At 36.3% G+C, this 23,637-nt stretch overlaps 3 protein-coding genes across 3 annotated transcripts; 1 reads left to right on the top strand and 2 right to left on the bottom strand.

The window, feature by feature from the left end:
• Nucleotides 1-2,269: 2,269 nt before the first annotated feature.
• On the bottom strand, nt 2,270-3,731 carry LOC108985975 (zinc-finger homeodomain protein 9-like). The gene has a single exon (XM_018958469.2). It carries the CDS (start codon nt 3,457-3,459, stop codon nt 2,464-2,466), a length of 996 nt encoding a protein of 331 aa, XP_018814014.1. The 5' UTR covers nt 3,460-3,731; the 3' UTR covers nt 2,270-2,463.
• A 9,520-nt stretch (nt 3,732-13,251) lies between these two features.
• Nucleotides 13,252-14,902, bottom strand: LOC118344046. The gene is made up of 2 exons (XM_035683798.1): nt 14,799-14,902; nt 13,252-13,678 (listed from the first exon to the last, which is right to left on the bottom strand). The coding sequence occupies exons 1-2, from the start codon at nt 14,900-14,902 to the stop codon at nt 13,252-13,254; spliced, it is 531 nt and encodes a 176-aa protein (XP_035539691.1).
• A 6,693-nt stretch (nt 14,903-21,595) lies between these two features.
• LOC108985962 (gibberellin-regulated protein 6-like) lies at nt 21,596-23,214 on the top strand. Its single transcript, XM_018958448.2, has 4 exons — nt 21,596-21,774; nt 21,894-21,938; nt 22,031-22,064; nt 22,734-23,214. Exons 1-4 carry the CDS (start codon nt 21,706-21,708, stop codon nt 22,913-22,915), a joined length of 330 nt encoding a protein of 109 aa, XP_018813993.1. The 5' UTR covers nt 21,596-21,705; the 3' UTR covers nt 22,916-23,214.
• The last annotated feature ends 423 nt before the right edge of the window (nt 23,215-23,637 follow it).

Here is a 23,637-nt window from a genome sequence, read left to right as displayed (position 1 = left end):
CACCATACAATATGCCAATGGATTTTAATTTTGGGTATTTGCAATCGAATTAGTGGGTTGCATGAAAGCATAATCACGTACGAGTGTTTAGTAGCCCAGTGATGAGTTTCTGATACTACATCCACATGAATTTGGTTGTTTTCTTTCATACCAAGTTACAATGATCGTCTTTACAATTTAATTTATTCATAAAAGCAGCTTCCACCCTTCAGGTTCTGTTGATTTGGATAAACGAGCACGGGATAAACGTGTACTGAAAGATCAGGATAGAGACAGCATGAAACAAAAAAGACTTGGTTTTGGAAAAATAAAAAAAAGTGAGAAAAAATTGTAAAAAAAAAAATTTATAAAATTAAAATATTGCTAGAATATTATTTTTATTTAAAAATTTTAAAAAGTTAAATTATTTTTTATTTTTTACTTAAAAGTTTAGGAAAATTGTAATGATTAGTTTGAAAATATTTGTATTTAAATTATGTTTAAAAATGAGATGAGATGACAATTTTAAGATGAAATCTATTTTTAGACAAGCCTAAAACTACATCTCCCATTTGGAAAAAAAAAAAATTATAGAGTTATCATTGTATATATGGTAGAACTATATATATAATAATTATTTTGGTAGATTTCAAAAAAAAAAAAAGAACGAGATATTGGTCGCACCAAATAAATTGGTAAGCCACTGTCAATAAGAGTTAAAACAAAGACAAATCAACGATCAAAGCTAAATGGGTGGCATAGTAAAATTAATCTGGGAAATAATTAGGGTGATGGCAACCATAAACTAATTGGTTTTAAGTTCAAATATCAAATCGTGCCATATTTGGGTCGCAGTCATGCAATAGTGAACTTAGGCGTAGGGACAACCCAGCTGGCTTTGCCAGATTTCAACAAAAACAGCACGAATTAAGCATATATATATATATATATATAAACTCCATGCATTAATTCCATCAAAACTTAACTCTCTTATTAAGCAATTTCTCATAATAATTATTTCAACTAGTACTGGTGCATTGAATCTGTATATATATTAAGCATGTAAGCAAAGAGATCAAATCAAGAACAAAAAAAAAAAAAATCTAATAGTTTATATATGCATGGATGCATGCATTTATATATGTTTTCATCATTTATTAATATTTAATATTATTAATGCGTGTGTTCTTTGTAAACCATGTACTTCAAAAATTTCGGCAGCGTCTCACCTCACTGAATAGGAGGAAAATTGAATGAGGCACGACCCATCTATGAAGAAGTCGATCACGAGACACCCCCAGCTCCCTACCCAAACAAGATCACCTGACTTCATCAATGACCCAAGACAAAACAACCCAAGAAGTGGTTGACAAGACATGAATCCATATTTAAGTTATATACTAATAGCAATTATATATAATCTTTGTTTCCCTTAAAAGGGAAGGGAACATTGTTAAAAAAAAATTAGAAATACTTTGCTTAATTTATCCTCTATATCATGAATATATCAGGTTTGGTAATTAATCCGGGTTTTCCCTAAGTAGAAAGCTCTAACAAGCCTCAAGTACGGATCCCATTGTCTAAATTAAAGAGCAAAAGGCGCTAATGCACATGGCAGTAGTGGAACAATGCTTTTCTAAGCTCGAGAGAATAAATAAAGCAATAAAAGATCAGATTAGCCTTATCACAAGTACGTACTAAAATTCTATTGTAATATCCACACGACCATTTGCTACGGATCGAATTATAAGATGTATCATATGATCGATCTGTTATTTATTTATTCTGATCTCTGAATAAATTAATTAAACAGTAAAGAATTACATAAAGCTAAAGGTCCGGATGATAGATCAGTACTAGATAATAATATAATCGATCGGGCGCCCATGTCAGTTGATCATGTTGCAACACTTTCTGCTTCTTTCTCTCAGACACAAGATAAAGAAAAAATCTCCCACTGACCATCGATCCACCTCTGATGAGACAATAGATTCAGAAGCTTTAACTATAATCTTGCTGTCCGGGAAACAGTCGAAAAAGCTGCATAAACTTCTTCTCATTCTAACTTATAATAGAGAAGAATAAAGCTGAAATTAACATTAATCTAAGTTAATGATCCCCACAAACCCTTCAACATGACCATGCACACTCCCAAGTCCCAATATATATTATATAGGCACCAAAAGATCAAGGATATGATCATGCGAAATAAAAAAGCGTAAATTAATGAGGTTTGAAAAAGAATTAATAAATATAGTCGCTAAAGTACTTGAAACAGCAAAAAGAAAGCTAAAATAAACCAAATCGAATTTCCTTTTGGATCAATCTAGCTCTTCCATGATATCCTCAACAAGGTCATGATCATCATCTCATTAAGATCATTAACTGAAAAAACAATTTAAAACTGAGCAAGAACCAACTACAAGTAATTAATATTCTAGTCTTACTGATCTATCTAACACCTCCTTATTATTTCATTAAAGATCAAGAAGATGAGGAAGACCCATTAGCACCATGAGCCCCGCTGTCACTCTGGTAGTGATTCGGGTTCTCGCCGAGGTTGTTGGTTTCGTTGTTGTTGTTGTCGTCCTCGTTTCCGTTTCCGTTTCCGTTGTCGTTGCCGTTGTTGTGGGTTTGCTCAAGAATGTTGTTGGTGTTCGGCCTATTCCCAGTATCATCCGCATCCGCATCTCTCCTCCCAAAGGTGTTCTTATTGTTATGCATCCACACCTTTAGAACACCCCTTTCCACCCCAATTTCATTGCAGAACTCTTGCACCAATTCCTGGTCTCTCTTTTGCATCTTCCATCCAACTCTCTCCGCAAACAGGTGCATCTTTTCTTTCTGTTCCTGGCTGAACTTGGTCCTGAACCGCTTTCTTGCATTTGGGCTCGGCGAGACCATAGGGTTAGTAGGCCCAGCTGCACTTTCCGGTTGAACTGAAAGGCCACCAGACAGAGCCAAAAGCATGTGGGGCGCGGAGGGGTAGTAGGACGAGGAGATCGGCGGTGGGGAGGCTGAATTGGGGCTTCGATTTGAGACAGGCGGTGGTGGAGGAGGGTGATGGCGGTGGTGGGGCTGGTACTCGATGACATGGGTGGTGGCGGAGGTGGGGATAGGGTCCTCGGGCTCGCGACGGTGGAAATTGCGGTGGCAGCCACAGGCAGCGCATTTGAGTGATGTTGGGTCAACGGGAGTGGCAGAAGGGGAGGGCATGAACTCGCCGCAACCGTCTAAAGCGTGTCCTCCTAAGGATGCTGCATGGTTTTTGAGGCATTCTTTGTAGGTGACAACCAGCTGTGGAGTGGTGAGGTGATGGTGGTGGTGGTGAGGATTGTGGCGTTTGAGTACTCCGTTGGAGAAAGATAAGGGCTTGGAGGAGGGTTGGATCCGAGTTGGTGTCTCACTGTCAGCTTCTGGGGATTTGGTAGCACTAATGGTGTTGGTATTGGTGGTGGTGATGGTGGGGGTTATGTCCATCGCTCTAACATCTAGGGTCCCCGAAAGAAATATAAAAATGAATAAAAGAAAAGATCAGCTTTTTAAAAGAGTTGTTAGGGTTAGGTTTTTGTGCAGATTAGAAATATCCGTCCATGGAAGGTGTAGGAGGGTGGAGAAAAATGGAAGAAATAGGTGGAATACAGCAGAGCGAGACAGACGGTATTAATTTTTAGAGTGATGAAGGAGAAGGAGAAGGAGAAGGGGAGGAGGAGAAGAGATGATGACGATGATGGTGGGAAGTGATGCTGTCGATAATAAAAATCTGAGTTTTGTGGATGTCCTTCTTAACCACTTGTTTTTTTAACCCTGGTTCTAAATCCATGGTTAAGTTCCTGACCCCACCTTGGGGTTAGATGTTGTGTGTAATAAATATACCTGAGCTAGTGAACCTTCCCTACAGTTTCTACAGTCCAAATTTCTCATCCTGATCTGAGCTTTTGACCGGGTTTGCTCTCAATAATGGTCCGAGTTATCGGTCCTTGTTAATTATTGTGGGGGGAGTAAAACCCAGCAAAGAGAGAGAGAGAGACTGCCACTCTGAGAGTCTCAGACATTGACTGTAACCCCATCTTAATTTTGTCAATTTTGCTTTTAAGGTATGGACCCCTTCAAAACTGTAAAATCCCTTTTTATTAGTTTTATAATTTTCTCTTTACCCTTTTCCCGACTGCCCAAATTCACCCTCTTTTATGAAAGGATTTACCCTTTCAGTAGCACTGATTTAAGAGTGTGGAGGTCGCCCTAAAAACCTGCTACTAGCTAATGGCAAAGCCGTATTTTCCTGAATGTGTCTGTTGGTTGTGTTACGACTTACGACTACTTGGTCTCAGGAAGGATGGTAAAGATCGTTGTCGGTATGTGAGAGAATTCCCGGACGTAGAACGGAGTTGTCGGAGAACACCGTCTTTTGATAGGCAAAACGACATCGCTTCGAGTATTTTGCACGGTTGCCAAACTTTGTCCGGACAAAAAACACGTCCCGAAACCGTACTGTGAACCTGGTTCGTACTTTTCTCCAATTACCAAACTGCACCTCGAATATCGAACTATTAACAACCCAATCCCGCCCGCAATTTGGAGCTTTCGAGTGCACGAAACCATCGATTTCTAGAGGTTGCTAACTATTAATCATGATTAGGACGTAATTAAAATGAGAGTAAAGATGACACGTGTAAAGACATGTTGCACCTGGCGACACGCGCGTCGCACTCTTTTCATTTCTTTGCTGCCAGGTGTGTTGATTGACCCCTGCCCACAAAATTAAAGTCAAATTACTATTTTCGAGTCAGCCTTGCCTTGGAGACCGATTAAGCGGAAAGAGAAACAATAAGCTGCGGGAAGACCACTTTCTTAGAGTGCACTGACTTTTGCGTTAAATATTTTACTAAAGAAAAATCAAGCGGTGATTAACATGGGGGAGTGGAACATAATAAGATAAGATTAAGGAAAAGAGAGCGTGTTGGATGACGTAAGCGGACCAATGATAGATCAGCTAAGGTTTAATCGTCGAACGGCGTGCAAAGGTTGGTTGCATTGAAACTCACAACCCGTGAATTTATTAGGAATGAATAGGGTGTGAGAGTTCGCTAGCTGTACGATATGGTCTGTATTTCAGAGTTTTCAAATTTGATCGAATAATATAATTGAAAACCATTTAATCAATCGAACGTATTCTAAAAGTATTAGTATTGGATTCATCATTTTTATTTTTAAAATTTGATAGAAAGTACATATTTTTCATAAATTCAAAACTTCTCTATCCATAACCCCACATTAGATTAACTATTAGATTCATCAAAATAATAATATAATATTATTTCGTTAATAATAATATTTTTAATTTATTTTTTTCATATTTGACAATTACACTAACTATATGTTAATTAATAATTTAATTTAATATTTAAATTATTATTTCCTAACTTAAATATATTGTGGCTCAAAATTGGAAAACAATAATTTAAATAAATAAAATAATGGTTATAGAGTGTGAATAGTGAGTTTTCAAATTTGAAGATGAAGATGAATGTACTGTAACTAAAAGCTTGACATTTGAACATATGGTGAATCCAATGCCAAGATTTTAAAACCAAAATCATCAAATTTTAAAGATTTGACTCATTTGATGAGTCCAATGCTAGTGCTCTAAAGCAAGTTTGATGGTTTCATGTAAATGAAACGTGACTGCCAAAACACAAAAAGCAATCGAAATGAGAACCCAAAAGCGTGTGTTTTTTAACACGAAATGTTTGATATATGTTGGCAGTGCATCGCATGCCTATAAGCAATAATAAAGTGTTTCTTTTTCTTTTTATATAATATAATTGGTAATCCGTCGGAAAAAGTAGCAAGGGGAGATGTTTCTTTAGTGGGTGGAGGCGATATATAATGTTTGCAAGGAGTGGAGACCATTACTCATTTGCGTCCCCAAACACAACAAATTAGAAGTTGAGTCCCTTTTACATGAGCAGACCGTGCCTTTTATAAGGACGCAACCCCTCAAACAGTCACGCCAACAATATTACATATAGTTAAAATCTATAATTTGATTGGCATAACTCTCAATTTGTAAAAGAGAAGTCTGAAGTTTGAAATTCATCTCACATATGATCGATGACTGTTAATATAATCTGCACTCTCTTGTCATTTTATTTTTTTTGAGTATTAACAGTCGTTATATCTTACTGTAGCACTAAAAGAGGAGACAACCACATCCATTATGCAGCTAGCTAGGCGTTTTAGCATGGATCGAGTTGATTCTAGTTTGGGGTATAAAATCACGAGGCCATACCCCAATGCTGATCATTATCGGCAAATATTCGTCGCTAGCTCATGCAAATTGTTTTCTCCCATGGAATTACCACCCAACAGAAATATTTGTTTGTTGTGCCATCTTTTTTATACTCACTATATTACTCAAGACAATAATATATTTTGAAGAATGTTGGACTTCAAAACGACACGACCCAATAAATCAGTCCAAGGTTGAAAGTACAAGGTGGTGATCTAAATGTCCTTCATCAATGCAACTCTCTCTCTCTCTCTCTCTCTATATATATATATAACCCCAAACGAAAAAAATGCTAGCTGCTACGTTAATTTGAAAGCTCATGCGATCTAGCTACCAAGATAATTTAAAACTTGCAATAGAGCTCAATCATTTAAAAAATAGGTAAACCCTTTAAATGATAGTGGAACATGAGCAATTTGATCTTACCAAAAAAACATCATACAGCAAGACCAGAAGCGCGAGCTATCCCCACCGTCCAATAATGGTACGTTCTAGCTAGATACAATATTCATTCAAATATATAAATGTGATGCCGATGTTATATCGGCTTTCATATTGGATATCCGTTTTTCTCATCATTTCTAGTTCTATTATTTAAGAACAATGCAATACTTGCGCCAACGCAAAGTCTAATATATATGGGAAAATATACTATGCCGCCCTAGCTAGTTTGACCACTCTAGTTGACTGCCGGTCATATATATATATATATATATATATCTATTTTTTTTTATTTAATGATTAAAGAAGTAATTTTAAATATATTGATGTATTTTTTTATTTTATAAAAATATAAAAAAAAAAAAAAAACAACTTGGACGACATGTCTAACGATAAACGTTGGATAGCATAGTAATTTTATCCTTTATGTATATAGACGTATAGGAATGTCGCGTCACTTCCGTAATTCATTTCAAATTGACATGTTTGTCAATCTATTTAAATCTACGATAGTGAATTGAAATGAAATTATAAGTTAAGATAAAAGTTAAAATTAATTTAATAAATTATTTATTTTTAATAAAATTATTATTTTATAATTTAATAAAATTATAATAATGAAATGAATTAAAATAATTTTATAACATATGGAGCCTAATCTTCTCTGGACGCTAATGGAGTGCGTACTACTTTGATCTACGTGAAGGTGTTTAATGTTCTAATAAATTGTCACGTTGATACCCCCTGAAAGCTGGCCCCACTTCGTAATTTTACGAGAATCAACGTCCCTCCTAAATCTGGGACTAATTTTCAAAGTCCATCCACGGAACTTCTTTTGTTTTCTTTCGGTAAAAAATATATGAATGATTCTATATATATATATATATATATTTAATTGTAAAATATATAAATATCATGTAATTATTTAAAAAAATTAATTTTATTATGTGAATTTTATATATATATTTTTATTTTTATTAAAATAATTATGCGACGGTTACATAATTCATAATTATAAATATATTTTCTTAAAATATATATACGGTTTTGTTCGTTGAATTAATTTCGTAATTTTTTTTATTAATATCTCCCATCATTTGAAAATCGATGAACTCGTCCTCCTTTTAATAAATTATTAACATCGGTGTCCATTTTAAATCATGTACTGTCATTGATCTATATATACGTGAATCATGCCTAGCCTGTGTCGAATTTGCTCGTACGTTTTTCTTAATATTAATGTACGAGTAGCTAGTACAAAAGAAGCGAGTCGTGACTAAATTAAAGTGCTTCAACTAATTTAATTAGTCTTCTCACTTATGTATTCTAAATCTAAATTCTTTTTCCAGGTAGAGCGCCCGTATAAATATACTAGAACGTACACTAGCTAGCTAGGCAACAGCTTGCTGGCTCAACTATTAATTAATGGATTAATGATAAACATATAGATATATCGATCAGATTACTAGAAGTTGATCACGGGCATGTAATCAGTGCCAATTATTTTGCACATGATAAAGATAGCTAGCTAGGTCACCAATATTTATATATATATATATATATATATATTATAATAATGTTCCACGCATAGTAAAGTTATACAGTATATAGTAACGACCAACCTAGCTCGATCTTGACCATACTCGATCTACATATATATAATATACTGATCATTGTATATATATATGAATCGATTATATATATATATATATAACCATGCATGCCCATTAATCCAACGAACAAAATGCTAAGAGTTCCTTATTTTGGGGGGGTCAAAGATTTATAATTAAGTTGCACAGAAAATACCTAACGTATAGATCTTCACCTAACTTTCAACAGCTCACGATAGCAATACCATAACGAACTCTTATAATGGCCCAAAATCAGCAAGAAGATGGCCATATTAATATTGGTGTAATATATACATATATTTATATTTAGATTAGAAACACTCCCCCACATGCGTGCACGAATTACTGTGACATTAGGGCATAATTCTTGGTCTCCCCCAAATGAAATAATGTGAGGGATGGTCAAGGCAACAACCGGCACTGCTTTTTGTACAATAAATAATAATGGCGAGATTTATCTTCGAGGCGGTATGACCTACGTACGTACACGTCTAATTGATCAGGAGGACGAGGACGAGGACGAGGATGAGGACGACTCATAGCTAGGCCACAGAGGTGGATGGATGGGTTTTGAAGGTCGGTCGTCTTTGTTGCTCGATGAATATCAGTGCATGCTAATTTAATCCTGTGCAGCAGTACTAGTGGCTGGTCCACAGCTAGAGACAGGCTCTTTGAGTGGCGTTTGATTATTAGCTAGCTAGCTTCCTTAATAATCCATTGGTCAATCATCCATCCTGGACGTACATGCAGTCTTCTTCTACATATATGTTTAATTCCCCTGCGAAAAAATTAAATATTGTTCATTATCTGCATGCCTTTCTCAGATTAATTAGGTAAGATGTAGGTTGAATTCAATTTAATTGATGAATTAGTGCATATGCTTTATAAGTTTCTAATCTTCTGCAATTTTAACAAGTATCCAACTATTTAAAATACTTCACTTTCTAATCAAGTACTGTGCAGCCTCCAATCTTCACGAGCTTCTTTACATATTGCTCTGTAGGATTAATGCACTTTCCAGACATGGGGAATTTCATGGATCGATGCTTGAACTTTGGAAACAACATGATGGGCACAGCCTTCTTAATTAGATAGGTCCTGTGAAGTCATGGTATCATTTAAAGCATGAATTCAAACTTCAAAAAGTACTCTATGGATATGAGTAGAGCCTAGATCAGGGGCCAATTTTTGCATGCATCAATACCGCAAGAAACAGGTTAAGACCCACTACAAAGAATTTCAAACATAAATTAGGACAGGATATATCGTTGTACTTAGACAACTATAGCCAGCCTGAAAAGAGAAATCAAGCAAACTTGTTGGGCATGTTTGAGAACCATCACCGTGCTGCTTGTGCTTGCTTGCAATACTGGAACTTATTCTGGGTTCGAGTTTAATAATATTTGCATAGAATCATATTATAAGATATATGACATTAAGGAAGTTTCCAATGGGTAGTGAGTGTTATTAATGTTGACGTTCAGTGTAGGGCCTCCATGTATCCTACTAAGCCAGTCTGGGCCCCTATAATATTTCTTTGATTCTCTCTTTTATTTACCTTTTTAGCATTGGCCCATTTTAGGGTAAAAATTTGAAATTTGAAATGTTACCGAGCCCATAATACCACATGACTCCGGATGTATAGCTCAACTTGTAATGCTTCTCTAGGCCCGATGACTTGTAAACAGCACGGCTTAATCAGTAAGCAGTTTCATGACGTCAAGGCCTTAGGAATGATACATGTATAACTCAACTTGTAATGATAAATATTGACGTGACATGTTTTCAATCATTGAGTTTGGAAAATTATGAAAATTTATAAATTCCCTAAACACGTTAAAGATTATATATAAGGGATGTAAATCTTGGAGAAGATTCTAGATTATAAATATATATATATATATATATAAATATCAGGTGGTACTAGACCTAGAACTAATAGTCGAATTAGATCTAAACATATTCATTATGAAACCAACCAAGACAAAACTCAACACTTACTAAACCTATCTTTACTCATGGGTTTGATGCATTTCGTAATACTTACTTTTGGTCCAACCTTGTACCCTCTTCTGCCCGACTCTCAGCAAAAACAAAACATCAAACCATGCATACAGACAGTAAGACGAGAGATATATACAACATTTATAGAAGCAACCACTACCCTAATTATGTCGTCAGAAGAGTATACCTAACAGGTCCTGCAAATTAAGACAGGCTACTTTAAATATGCTGAAGCAAAAGCAAGCAAGCAAGCAAGCTAGGTAGCATGGTGTGGTAATGAGTCAATGAGGGTGTAGAGGGAGAAGAGTTATCATAGATATCTATCTAAAAACTGGTGGCGGACCTACTTGCTCCTCCTGCATACTGCACCCACCAATTAGTGTGTTTACCCCAAAACCAAAGTCAATTCAATTTTTGGTGCCAGAAAATGAGATGTCATTAGCACACAGCTGGCCTTTTTGGCACCCTTTGCTTTCTGTCAGGGGAGTGCACAGCTTGTTTGCATTACCCACATCACTATATCTGATTGCTTTGCTGTACCCTAACCACCCATATCATTCTTACTCTTATTATTATGCCCTTTCCCCTTGCCAAATTATAACATTTCCAAGTTTCATAATCGGGATTGAATTTCATGGACGTTTAATGATTAAGAAACTAGAAAGATTTTGTACATCAGCTGGATCACAGCCGTATTGATGTGACACTCGCACGCATATAATGTTTATTGATTTTATCTCCATGAGTCAAGATCAGTCAAGACGAGTGATAATTTGCAATCCATGGCTTAACCTCAACTTTTTCAAGATTTACTATTTTTTTGCCTCATCGCATGCATTGCGTATATAATTTTAGAGATTTGAACCGATAAATGTCGGAACCGTGAACGTACAAAAACTTGCCACGAGGCCCACTCGTCCACAAAATCCAGCAAAAACCCAAACCAATCACAAAGAGAGAGAGCGAGACACATGCCTAATTCGAGAGAAGCCCAAATCACTACCACCACTTGTGCCAGACAGACAACTTCCGTCCAATACCCATATAAGTTCTTGAACTTTATAAGTAGTAGCCCAAACACAAGAAACCCAAAGCCCAGTAACGAGCATGGTTTTTTTTTTTTTTTTGGGGGGAGGGGGGGTTTGGTGTACTGTTTCTCTAAATCTCTGCCTGTCCTATAATAAGAATATTAATTTTGATACTGTGTATAGTTGGAAAGAGATGGAACCGAGGTTATGGAAACGAACCCATGATGGACCCAAGATAATGCTACCAACTGGAGTGTATTATTATGTCTATTGACAATGATGAAAAGATGATAATGTGTCCGACTTTATGTACATAGTTTCCTTTGAATAGAATCAATAGACGTCCCTTCCAACTCAAAAGCGCACGAGATAGGATAAATGCGGCAAGGAGATGCTGATTTTCTGGGCTCCCTGCAGGATTAATGTGATCTTCTTTTTCAAGCATAAAAATATAATAATAATAATAATAATTTGGAACAAGTGGGTCTATGTAATATATTCTGATCAGTGACGGTGATCTATTTTTTGCATGCCATGAGTCTAGACCACTGAAATAAATCTGGCTCCCCATGTGGAAGGTAGAACAAACCCACATGCAAGAACATGATCATTGTATGATGAATTAGGGTTGTCTACTTTGGTCCTTTTTCCCGTGCTTGAATCGTGCCATGCACGACCCCTTTTTTCTGCCTTTATCTTTTGTTCACTTGACACACTTATATATATATATACGTTCAAAAAGCAAATTAATTATGATTTTGATGCAACTTGTATTCTTTTTTGAGGCAAGTACATTAATTCATGGAAGTAGTAGTTATGATTGGTGGATATATATATATATATATGCGATCAATTAACAAGGTAATTTTTACTCCAAATTACTTTCTTTAAGACCCATATATGCACATAGAATACCAGCAATGTTTTTGCTGATTCCATGCAGCATGTGAACTGGTTAATGGCTCGCACATGTTTCACAGGAGTACTACTGATCTCTCTTTCTTCCTCTCTCATCCATGGAAAACTGCATTCTCTTTGCATATGCTAGCTATTAGGCGTACTGCAATGCTACTTGGGTTTTCTCTTTTTTAATGACTGAGAGTAAGAGAAGTTAGAAAATGAGACATACTGTTGAATCATGTTGTTGAGGCATTCAATATTGGAGGTAGCCATCCTTCCCCCACCAGATCTATCATTTAATTTATTATAAATATCTAACAATATTATATCTTTTTTTTTTTTTTTTTTGCATAGATTGAACAGGACGATGTTACGCAATATTGTTGCATACGTTCGGGATTATCTTATGTGTTGTTGCATATAAAATATATTTTTTTTTCGTGCGATTTTGCATCGATTTACGTTGGCCTGTGTACATTTCGTTCAGGGTTTTCTTTCTTTTCTTTTTTCTTTTTTTTTTTTTTCTTTTTCCAAAGATGACGGCATTTTCAAACTTTATTAAGAAAACTTTTATTTACGCCAGAAGAATACCGAAACAAACAAAGCAACCAACTTACAAAATAAACACCAAACCCAACAAGAAAAATTATATGCGTGCATAGAATTCCTCGACCCAACAAATAAAGCATAAACCTCCACTAAAAAGTACCAACGAATATAAGGCATATGATCCAGCTTCTCCAAATGCAACATACCCTTCAATTCTATAGGAAGCAAATTATAATCATTAAAAAACCTACTCAACCCCTCCCTCCTCTCCACGCCTAGCCAGATAATCGGCCACCATATTTCCTTTCCTAAATTGATGAAAAATAGAGAAAGCGATTCCTGTAGAAGCCTCAAGGAACTCATCCTAGAAATCCCACAAATACCATATTGTGCACCTTCGCGCTACAACCTAGTCCACAATAATTTTTTAATCACATTCAATCTCAACATGAAGAAATCCCAAGTTCTTGCACAATTGTACACCTACTGCCAAAGCCCTCAACTCAGCTTCATTGTTCGTCCCATGACCAAAAAAATTGGAAAAACCAACAATAAGTCGACCTGCCCCATCTCGGATGATGCCCTCTCCTTCGCAACTACTCGGATTTCCCCTACAGTTGCCATCCATGTTCAACTTCACCCTACCCTCCTTTGGTTTCTTCCAGTAAATGAGACGTGGTTTGCTTGCAAGAGCAGCTAGAATGCACACACCCAAAGCCTCTAATAAAGCGAGGTCCAAACGTGAAGCTACACCCTCCTTATTCATTTTGTCTAAAATGTTCCTGAGCCAGAACATCACCGCCAACCAAGCACCTTCCACAGATTCACGCTGACCCTCCATTCGAGCCTTACACCTGCGAGTCCACAACCTCTATGTGATCACACATAGCAGAATACCCATGAGCCTTCCTTTTCTGCGTTGATTTCTTAGCAACCTAGAACCAATTTGTGACTCTCGACCAACACAAATGATGCTAAGCCGTAGGTAGCCCCACCGCAGTCTCTGCTCGACCCCAAAGTTGTACCACAAACTCACCTAAGCTCAAGACATGATCCAAAGTTTCATTGCATCCCAAAGAACAGCAGTCACATTTTGAAGCTAACTGAATTCCCATCGTCTGAATGTTACCATCCATGGGCAAGCAATTGTACCTAGCCTTCCAAGCACAAACAAACATCTTCTTTGACAGTAAACCATGCCAAATCTAGTCCATGCCCTGGGCTAGAGGAGCTTTAACTCTAATAAACTCTCATGCACTTGCTGAAGAAAATTTCCCATCCTCATTCGGCATCCACACAAGCACGTATTTTCCAATTCTTCCCACAAAAATACTATGTTGAATCTCCTCAACCTTATCTTCACTCTCCAATTGCACCAACTGGTCTCTATCCCAATTATTATCAACCCATAACTCTCTAATAGTCAATTTAGGATTAATAACAGTTTGAGCATATTGACTCAACTAACCACAAGAGAGCCAACGATCATACCAAAAGGATCCACTACCCTCCTTTACTTTTAGCCTAACATTGTCCAGAACCTCAGGCAAAACTCGCATAACAGACTACTTCAAGAATCAGGTCCCTGCAGCATTGTTAGTAGCCAAAGCAACATGTCCCTTCTTCAAATATTTAGCTCGAAAAAACTTAGTCCATAAATTGTCGATGGACAAAACTTGAACCTCCAATGAGTTCCTCAAACTCAATCCACCTTCCCTAGTCGGTTTACACAAATGAGCCCAAGATCTCCATTTGCTCTCTTGTTTGCCATTAGAGCCTCCCCGAAAGAATGAGAACATGATAGAATTAATCCTTTGATAGATGACTTTAGGAATGTTTAACATTGCAAGTAAATGGATAGCCATGCTGAAAAGCACACATCTAAGAAGAATAATCCAACCACCATTCAAAAGCAAATTCAACTTCCACCAAGCCATTTTATTTCTGATTTTTGTCATAAAAGGTTCCAAATACCTAGCCGTTAGCTGGCCCACAACAATGGGCTCCCCAAGATAAGTCATCGGAAAACTCCCCTCCACAAAACCGGACATCCTCTTCAAGCTAATTCTCTTACCCATGTTGATATGTTTAGAAAAGAAAAGTGCAAATTTTCTTTGCTTATCAATTGGCTCGACCACCTCTCATAAACACTCAAAACCTGAATAAGACGTCTCAAGGAGCTCCTCTCCCCATTAATGAACACCAGAAGATCATCCACATAAAGAAAATGAGAGACTAAAGGGGCTCTCGTAGGATGAGATAAATGCTTAATCCTCCCTTCATCAAAACTATTTCTCAGTAGCCGAGACATCATTTCCTCAATAATGATAAACAAATAAGGGGACAATGGATCCCGCTGCCAAAACCCTCGGTTTGATTTGAAAAAACCTTTATAAGAACCATTCTTCATAATCGAAAACCATTAAGAACCCACACAATTTTCCGCCAAGGACCGAAACTGACTAGAGAATCCAAAACATTCTAGAACCTTAAAAATGAACTCTTAGTCTACTCTATCATATGTATTGGATATGGCAATCTTCACCACAAGGTTGCCACCATTTGTTTTTTTATTCAAAGAGTAAACAATTTCCTGAGCCAACGTAATTTTTCAAATATACTACGCCTAGGAATGAAAGCTTCTTGTTCCTATGAAATCATCAAAGGAAGAAACCGTGTCAACCTCTGGACTAAAATCTTAGAGAAAATTTTATAAGCCACCTAGCATAAGCTTATAGAACGAAACTTATCAAAACTCTTTGGCTCTTGCACCTTCGAAATAAGAACAGTATAAGAAGACATATAAAAATGAGGAAGAGGATTTCTTGAGAAAAAAATCCTTTACCGCTTCAACCAACTCATCATTCACCACCTCCCAACAACTAGTATAAAAGCTCGAACCAAAACCATCCAACCCGAGACTACTATGCGTTGGAATAAACAACAAAGCCTCATTGACCTCCAATTCCAATGGCACCTCACAAAGAAAAGAATTGTCATCATCCATAATAACCTTATTAATTAGCAAGTAAAGGTCGGCCTCCTCAAGACTTCTCTCCTCCTATAGGAATTCTTGAAAATAATCAACTGCACCTGGATGCACCTGTTCCCGTGAGCTTAAAACAATTCCATCCAAAAGAGACAAAGAAGAAATAAAAGTATTCTTCCTTATTTGAGTAACAATAGCATTGAATTTTAGTCACCATTATCAAGCCAAGCCTTCTTAGCTTTTTGAGACAGACGCATTTCCTCCCTACCTTCCCAAGTTTCCAACTCAATCTTGGTAAACAAATAATCGGCTTCCAATGTATCCAAAAAACCACACTGTTGCTGCCTCTCTAGATCTTCCAACTTAACCTTAAGCACTTTAATATGAAGATCCACTCTGCCAAAAACTGTTTTGTTCCAATTCTGCAGGGCCAGCTTCAATTTCTCTAGTTTTGCCGCTAACTTCAACAAGCCATGGTCACAGATAGGTTCGCGCCAAATTGCTTCAACAATCCATGCCCTAAAAGAATCATGAGAGCACCACATATTTTGAAATCTAAAAGGGGAAGGTCCATACTGAGGCAACTCTTTGTGACATCTGAGAACCATCGGGCAATGATCTGAAGACTTCCTTGGTAAGTATTTGTGTTTGCGGGAAAATAATAGAAAACCAAGAGTTAATCACATCTCTATCCAACCGTGCCCAGCTACGAGATGACCCCGAATGGCCATTGCACCAAGACACTCAACCCCCAAAGTAAGGGAGTTCCAAAAGACCACCACTATCCAAGCACACATTGAATTCCTCCATCGCCGAGAGAGCTCTCGGATTGCCACCAATCCTTTCACCGTCCCCCTGATAATATTAAAATTTCCCATAACAAGCCACTGACAATTCTTTACGTTAATATCCTCCAAAGAGCTCCACAACACCCGACGCTCCATTTGACTGCACTTCCCATACACGAAAGTGACCATGATCTTTGACTCCAAAGATGAGAACCAAGCTATGATCATTTGAGCCGACATACCCACAACCTCAAAACCAACATTCTCCCTCCAAAAAAGTCAAGTTTACTCCCCATAGCCTCGTTAGAACGAAAAGATGGAAGATTTAAAAAACTAGCTAATCTCGGCATACCATCTTCAAGAGCAAATGGTTCCGATATCACAACCAAAGTTGCATTTTTCCTTCTAACCAAACCTCTCAACGTTTTCCTAGAACGACCCAACCCACGCACATTCCACACTAGAATGGTGTCCGTCATAAATTAAGTTTAGAAGGGCGGGAAGACACCCATTGTGATTGTTGAGACCTCTGCATCAACTTTTCTTTCACCTAGTTTGTGCCTTGAACCTCTGAATCCAAATCATACAATTTATTGAGAGCAAACGGTTTTTTAGGCCCATCATTCTCTTGTTTAGAAAAATACTCAACATATTTTCCAAGAGACATCACAACCAACTTCAAGGCTACCACACACTCCATTTTCAACGTTGGATTCACCACCTCCAAATGATCATGCAAATCACCACCCTGCAAACTCTCCCCTACCAAGACGAACTTGGTCTCCCTTTGAACACAAAGACTCCCTTGATCCTTATCCTGACTTTTGTCGATCTCAAAAGGAGAAACCGAATTCAACCCTGTAGAGCAAGACAGGCTTTCACTCCAGCGTTTCTAAATTTCCATGCATCAGAGTCACCCTGTGCATGCTCTCAATATCCTCTAGGCTTTGAACCTCTTTACCACTCGATTCCCCTTTCTCAACTACATCCTCCCTATAAGGCTAAACAGTAACCCCAACCAGCAAGCTGTCATCCTCCCATTCCTTCCCAGAGTTATTTGCATTAGAGTCATGCACAACCTTAATTTCCGGTGGTGCAATCCTCCCCCAAGTTCTATCAATATCTTTTTCTTTCGATTCCAAACTCTTCTCCTTCCTGACTTTTTTTAACACCATGCACCTTTTGTTTCGCACCACACGTCACCAACCTTGCCCCTGCCCTACAAACAACTTTTGTGTGACCCTTTCGAAAACACTTCTTGCAATAATATATGTGTTTCTCATATCTGGCCTCTTGCCATATCGTCACATTATTTGAGATAATAATTGGAAAGCCTTGTACCGACTTTTCCTTCAAATCGATCTCAACTGCAAATACAGGCACCCGAAGCCCTCATGCGATTCAAGGTAGCATTATTGGTGCCTAGAAAACGACCAAAACGTGTTGCTAAAATTTGCAAGCAATCCGTACGGTACATGTGAAGCGGTAACCCAGGGAGGAAAATCCATTTAGGAGCCAGAGAAGATTCCTTTCTCACATCAAAATCATTAGTCCATCAAAAAATTCTAAACACACATCCATCTATCAACCTTCCTTCACGAGCCCATCCTTGCACAAAATTCCTTTTCGTCTTCATATGAACAAGAACGTAATGATCATCCATGAAACTGATCGTCGAAATTTCTAGCAACCCACATGTTTTAATCACACCAAGCTGAATAACATCCATAGAAGGCCGCGAGAGAGTAAACTTCAGCACCAATGCAAAACGAAAGTCCCCCGCCACCTTAGACAATTCATTCTCAGTGAAGACAGAACCTTGTTCCCCATTGATCTCAACTGGATATCTCATCTGCAATTTGAAAGATGGTGCAACCACACGAGACACTGCTTGGATGTAAGTCTTCTTAGAGCATTGGTATTGGATTCATAATAAATCTAGCCAAATGTAAAATATGATGAATTTGATCAAAATATAGCTGCATTGGATTAGTCAAAGAGATAAGTAGAAAGCTTTGACCTATAGTAGATAGATATGTTTCTTCAAATTTGAAGGGTTACTGTTCACCCATCAAATCTATTTTTTATTCACTTTTAATTTCCAATCGTCTTTTTTATTTATGTTTAATCTCCAACCGTCTTATAATAATTATGTAAGAATCAAATTAAATTATTAATTAACATATGATTAGTATAATTATAAAATATGAAAAAAATAAAAATATTATTATTACAAAAATAAAATTATATTATTATTTTAATAAATTCAATAACTAATCTAATATAAAATTATGGATAATGAAGTTTTAGATATTGGAAAAAACTTCCCACATGCATGCCCCTTTTTCTCCAAATAATAGACTCCAATTATAACATACCACATAGATCTCACACCTAAACTATTGTGTAATATAGTTCAGAGGATGTGGGGGAAGAAGAAAGAGAATGGGGGGATTTCTGTAATTTGGTATTTTGCCTTTGTTATGGTGCGGCCAGATTTAGATTTAGATGATGTGTTTAGTTGAAAGTGTCATTTTTTTTTATGGGTCTCCGATAAACTCCTTCTATAGGATATATCTGTCCAAAAAAGATCTGTTATATATATAAAATATATACTTTTCACTAAAATTTAAAAATAAATTTAATGAGTTGAATACTAGCGTTCTTAGAGCATTAGAATTGAATTAATCATCCTATTTTTTAAATTTTAATTAATATGTAATTTTTCATCTTTAACTAATCATTAAAAACTTAAAGTTTATATTAGATTAGTCATCACATTCTTTATAATAATGAAATATTATTATTTTTTATTATTTATATTTTTTAATTAATTTTTATTTTATTTTCATAATTTTCAATAACTTCTAAAAAATTATATTCATTTTTATTTTTACAATCTAACAATCTATAATATAGTAATCTCATATGTATATAGATGATAAAATCTTATATGAATAAAAATCTCATATCTATAATATAATAATAAAAAAATATTTTTTAACTTATTATAGTTCTTTTTATATTTAAAAAGAATAATAAATTTATTATAATTTATAATTTGAATGAAAATAATTTAATTAATTTAATATAAAATAAATATAGATGATATTTATTAAATTTAAACATAAAAATATATTTAACTAATCAATACGAGTGATCTCACCTGTTTCATCCTGATCCGCCGTCCCCACTGGTGGGCCAAGCACAAAAGAGGCAACCGTTGCCGCCAAAGGCGAACCCTAGGTCCTCAAAAATCCAAAAAAGCTATTAAAAAAAAAACTGCTAAAATTACGGAGCTGAAAAAGAAGAGTGGCTTCTGACTTTAATGTACAGGGTTAACTATTTGTACTTATTAGTTTATTATGAATTATAATATTTTTAAGTTTCTCACATTGCTGCTGCTGGTTGGCTGGCTTGTCCTTCAACCTATATGGAAAAGGGTAGTGATAGGCTTACTACCTATCTAATATCCATCTATTATTTATAGTGTTTTTATTTTTTTATTATTTTATTTTAAATATTTTTTTAACATCCTTAATCATTAAGAAAAAATTAAAAAAATATATAAATTTACTAATTATCACTTCCTTAACTATTAAGTAAAATAAAAAATTATAAAAAAAATCAAATATAAAAAAAATAGTAAATGAGTAGTAAGAGGATAGTAACCCTATCATTTTCCTATGAATATAATTTCATTTGTAAACTGGTGATCCTCTTTTCCTAAAATTGCGTTCTAATTATTGATATGCTTACAATCGATTGTCTACACGACGACTTGCTCCCTTGCGCTTGAACTCGATCAATGTTACAGGCCCACCACATAGCTACGTTTCAGTACATAGCAATTGAAAACCTTGCAAGGTATATATATTTGACAGGCATATGTCATTTTTCCCCATTCTTTTTATTTCTGAAAAGTAGAAGAACTAGAATATAAAAAAAAGATAAAATAAAGATAAAGAAAAAGAAAACGACAGCCACATTATCCTCGTAAAAGTATATATTCACAACAAAACCATATAATAACCACGCATTTTGAGATCAGAGAGATGATGTTAGAAAAAAAAAATGATATTGGAATGTGTAATATTTTTTTAATTTATATTAAATTTTTATAAAAAAATGTAATTAATTTTTTAATAACAAACTAATACTCATTTACTACCGGTCAGTGAGGGCACATTTGTCAAACTGGTGCAGCTTTGGGTAACGCGCTATGGTCAGAGATAGGAGCACAATAGCACATGCAATAGGACAAAGAGTTTTCAGCTTTTACAGTTAAATAATTAAATTAATTGATTATATACTGCCCTTCCCTTCCCTGCCGTGCCCTCTCTCATATATTATCTTTCTTTTGACTTCTCTCTCCTTGGGACCCTTATCCACAACTACTTCAACTACCTTTTACCGTTCTTGCTTGGATGCACCGACGCCCTCCCTTGTCCATGAAATGTCGGAGCCTATCTCATTCAATTACTTTTCTTTTTTGAGGTGATCACAAGCAAAATAGTGCAAACAAAAAAATTCTACTTATTATTTTTGTAACTCACATGATTTCCTTATTTTTTTAATTAAATATATAGTGTATGATAATGAATTGAAAAATTCGAATAGTTTAGGAATAATGAGTAATATAACTCATAAAACTAACAACATAAAACAGTAAAGCCCCACTTATTTTATAAGGAAAAAAAATTAAAATTAAAATTAAAAATTAAATGCGATGTCTGATGACTAGAATTCAAAACAGTAATGTCGGTGGCCGAATACACCCAATTTCATTTGTGATGCGATTTTGCAATTTCACTGGGAGCAAGAGGCAAATCACATTAATGGTATCTTGCACCGGATTTGAATGGTATAGCTACCCTGATAAATGTAATCTCACAGGTGTCATTTCCTGTAAGAGAAGACCCACAGTATACTCCATACAAACGAGCGCACCTAACAATGACTTGAATAATGTTCTATTTATACTCCCATCGCCACTCCACTATACCACTTACAACCCAACCCCTCGCCTCCTTCTCCTTGGTCCTGTTGTACTCTCTGCTTTTTTGAGGTGGGTAGGTCTACCGAGAGGGGTTAGTCTCTAACAATGGCCATGGCTAAGTTTGTTGCTGTTTTGATCTTGGCCCTCATTACGATCTCCTTTCTTCAAACAATGGTGGGTTTTTTCTTTCGGAACTTTTAATTCTGAAGTGAAGCCCAAATTGAAAAGGAAGAAAAACATTTACTGATGCGGAGCTTTGTTGACATTTTCTTTTTCTCTTGTTTTGTTTACAGGCCATGGCATCTCATGGGCATGGTGGTCATCACTATAACAACGGAGTGAGCTCTCTCTCTCACTCTCACTCTCTGACATTACCACATTGTTTCTTTTTCTTTTTGTATTTGGGTCTAACTTGTTTTGTAATTTCCAGGGCAAGTATGGACCAGGCAGTCTCAAGAGCTACCGTAAGTGGTTAAATCTTCCCCTCTCAACTCGATTTCTTTCTTCACCTACAAACTATTCCGGAAAATAAGAGTGGAAAATTAATAGCGGCATCAGCCACAAATCCCTTTTTTTTTTTTGGTACATAACTTCTCAGATCTTGGCCCAATCAAATAGACTAGCACAACTTGCCAACTCAATTTACCTTATGAAATGCTATTTCTGCACCAATTATTGTTGGTTTCACAGCACCCTGACTCACATTGACGAGATCTATTTTGCAAATGGCTTGGTGGGTTAATCACATTGAGGATATCCAGAATGAGAGTGGGGTGGTATGGAAGCACTCATCACTTTGGGAGCCTCTTGTTCTGTCACACATTTGGGCCATTTTTAGTTTGGGGAAGAAATGATCTAGAAAGAACAGAGCATGAAAAGAAATCCATTGTTTGGGTTGGAGGGAAATTGGGTTCAGAGGAGGGACACTCATTCTGCATTGGAATTCACCACTTCCTTCCCCGTTTTATGAGTAGTAGTAAATGCATCGGGACCTACATTTGTGTTTCTTTGGTCAAACTTGTTTTGAATGGGGCTTAAACTCGTTTCACGCTCTCTCTTTCACTTTTGCATTTTAAGGGTCTTCAAGTGATGGAAATGATTTTGTTTGTTATGCTTTCTGTTTTGATGACTAGAATGCCCGTCGCAATGCTCGAGGAGGTGCGGAAGGACCCAATACCACAAGCCCTGCATGTTCTTCTGTCAGAAGTGCTGCGCAAAGTGTCTTTGCGTGCCCCCGGGTTATTATGGGAATAAAGCAGTGTGCCCTTGCTACAACAACTGGAAGACCAAGGAAGGAGGTCCCAAGTGCCCTTGAACCGAGACCGACCGACCTTGGCTCAACTTCCCTCTTTTGTGATTTGTCCCTTTTCAATATATCCTGTTCCCGGCATTACTGCTAACTATTACTTATTATCTGCATTTCTTTTCTTTTGAGATGGTGAGTTGTTTTGTTTGGTCTAAAGACTTTGAAAAACTGGTCTATCGGACAGTCACTCCTTGGGGGTTTTCACCTAAATGTGAGCGGCTAATCTATATAATGATATTATCTTTATTATTATGTGAAATCTTTGGTTTCGCTAGTTTCATTAATATATATAATATATTTGCTCTGCATTTTCGTATGCGAACCATTTAATTTATTAGTCCTTTCTTATTTTGTAAATGTGAACCATTTAAAGCTTCTTGACGTATAATTATTATTACAAAAGAGCATTTTTTTTTTATCAAAAGCATTCAGAGACTATATTACTGTTAACTAACCTGCTGATCCAAAATGATAGTGGGCTTGGGTTTTGTTTTTGGTGCGACTCGGCATTGTATAAAAGTTAGTCGGGAATACATCGGTCTAACCAGGGCCGATCCATATATTCAATGGGCCCTTTGGGTAAGCTTATGGGATATCGTCAAATCAATTTAAAACCAACTTCAGTTCTGTGCTTATCATATCTTATATTTGGGCTGGGAAAAGAGTCACGTGATCGACTGAATTATCGAAAGCGCAAAGAAATTTCAGTATTTGATTCCTTCACAAAGAGT

The sequence above is a fragment of the Juglans regia genome, chromosome 1, assembly GCF_001411555.2.
Source record: "Juglans regia cultivar Chandler chromosome 1, Walnut 2.0, whole genome shotgun sequence".
Classification (NCBI taxonomy): Eukaryota; Viridiplantae; Streptophyta; class Magnoliopsida; order Fagales; family Juglandaceae; genus Juglans; species Juglans regia.
Note: the sequence above shows the minus strand (reverse complement) of the source record. Positions and strands in the feature narration are given on the sequence as shown.

Coding starts and splice junctions, on each gene's coding strand:
- LOC108985975 (XM_018958469.2), bottom strand. CDS start 3,459: ATGGACATAACCCCCACCATCACCACCACCAATACCAACACCATTAGT.
- LOC118344046 (XM_035683798.1), bottom strand. CDS start 14,902: ATGGGTAAGAGAATTAGCTTGAAGAGGATGTCCGGTTTTGTGGAGGGG. Junction 13,679..14,798: donor GTGGGCCAGCTAACGGCTAG/GTATTTGGAACC, acceptor GTGGACTCGCAG/GTGTAAGGCTCGAATGGAGG.
- LOC108985962 (XM_018958448.2), top strand. CDS start 21,706: ATGGCCATGGCTAAGTTTGTTGCTGTTTTGATCTTGGCCCTCATTACG. Junction 21,775..21,893: donor TCTCCTTTCTTCAAACAATG/GTGGGTTTTTTC, acceptor TTTTGTTTACAG/GCCATGGCATCTCATGGGCA. Junction 21,939..22,030: donor GTCATCACTATAACAACGGA/GTGAGCTCTCTC, acceptor TGTAATTTCCAG/GGCAAGTATGGACCAGGCAG.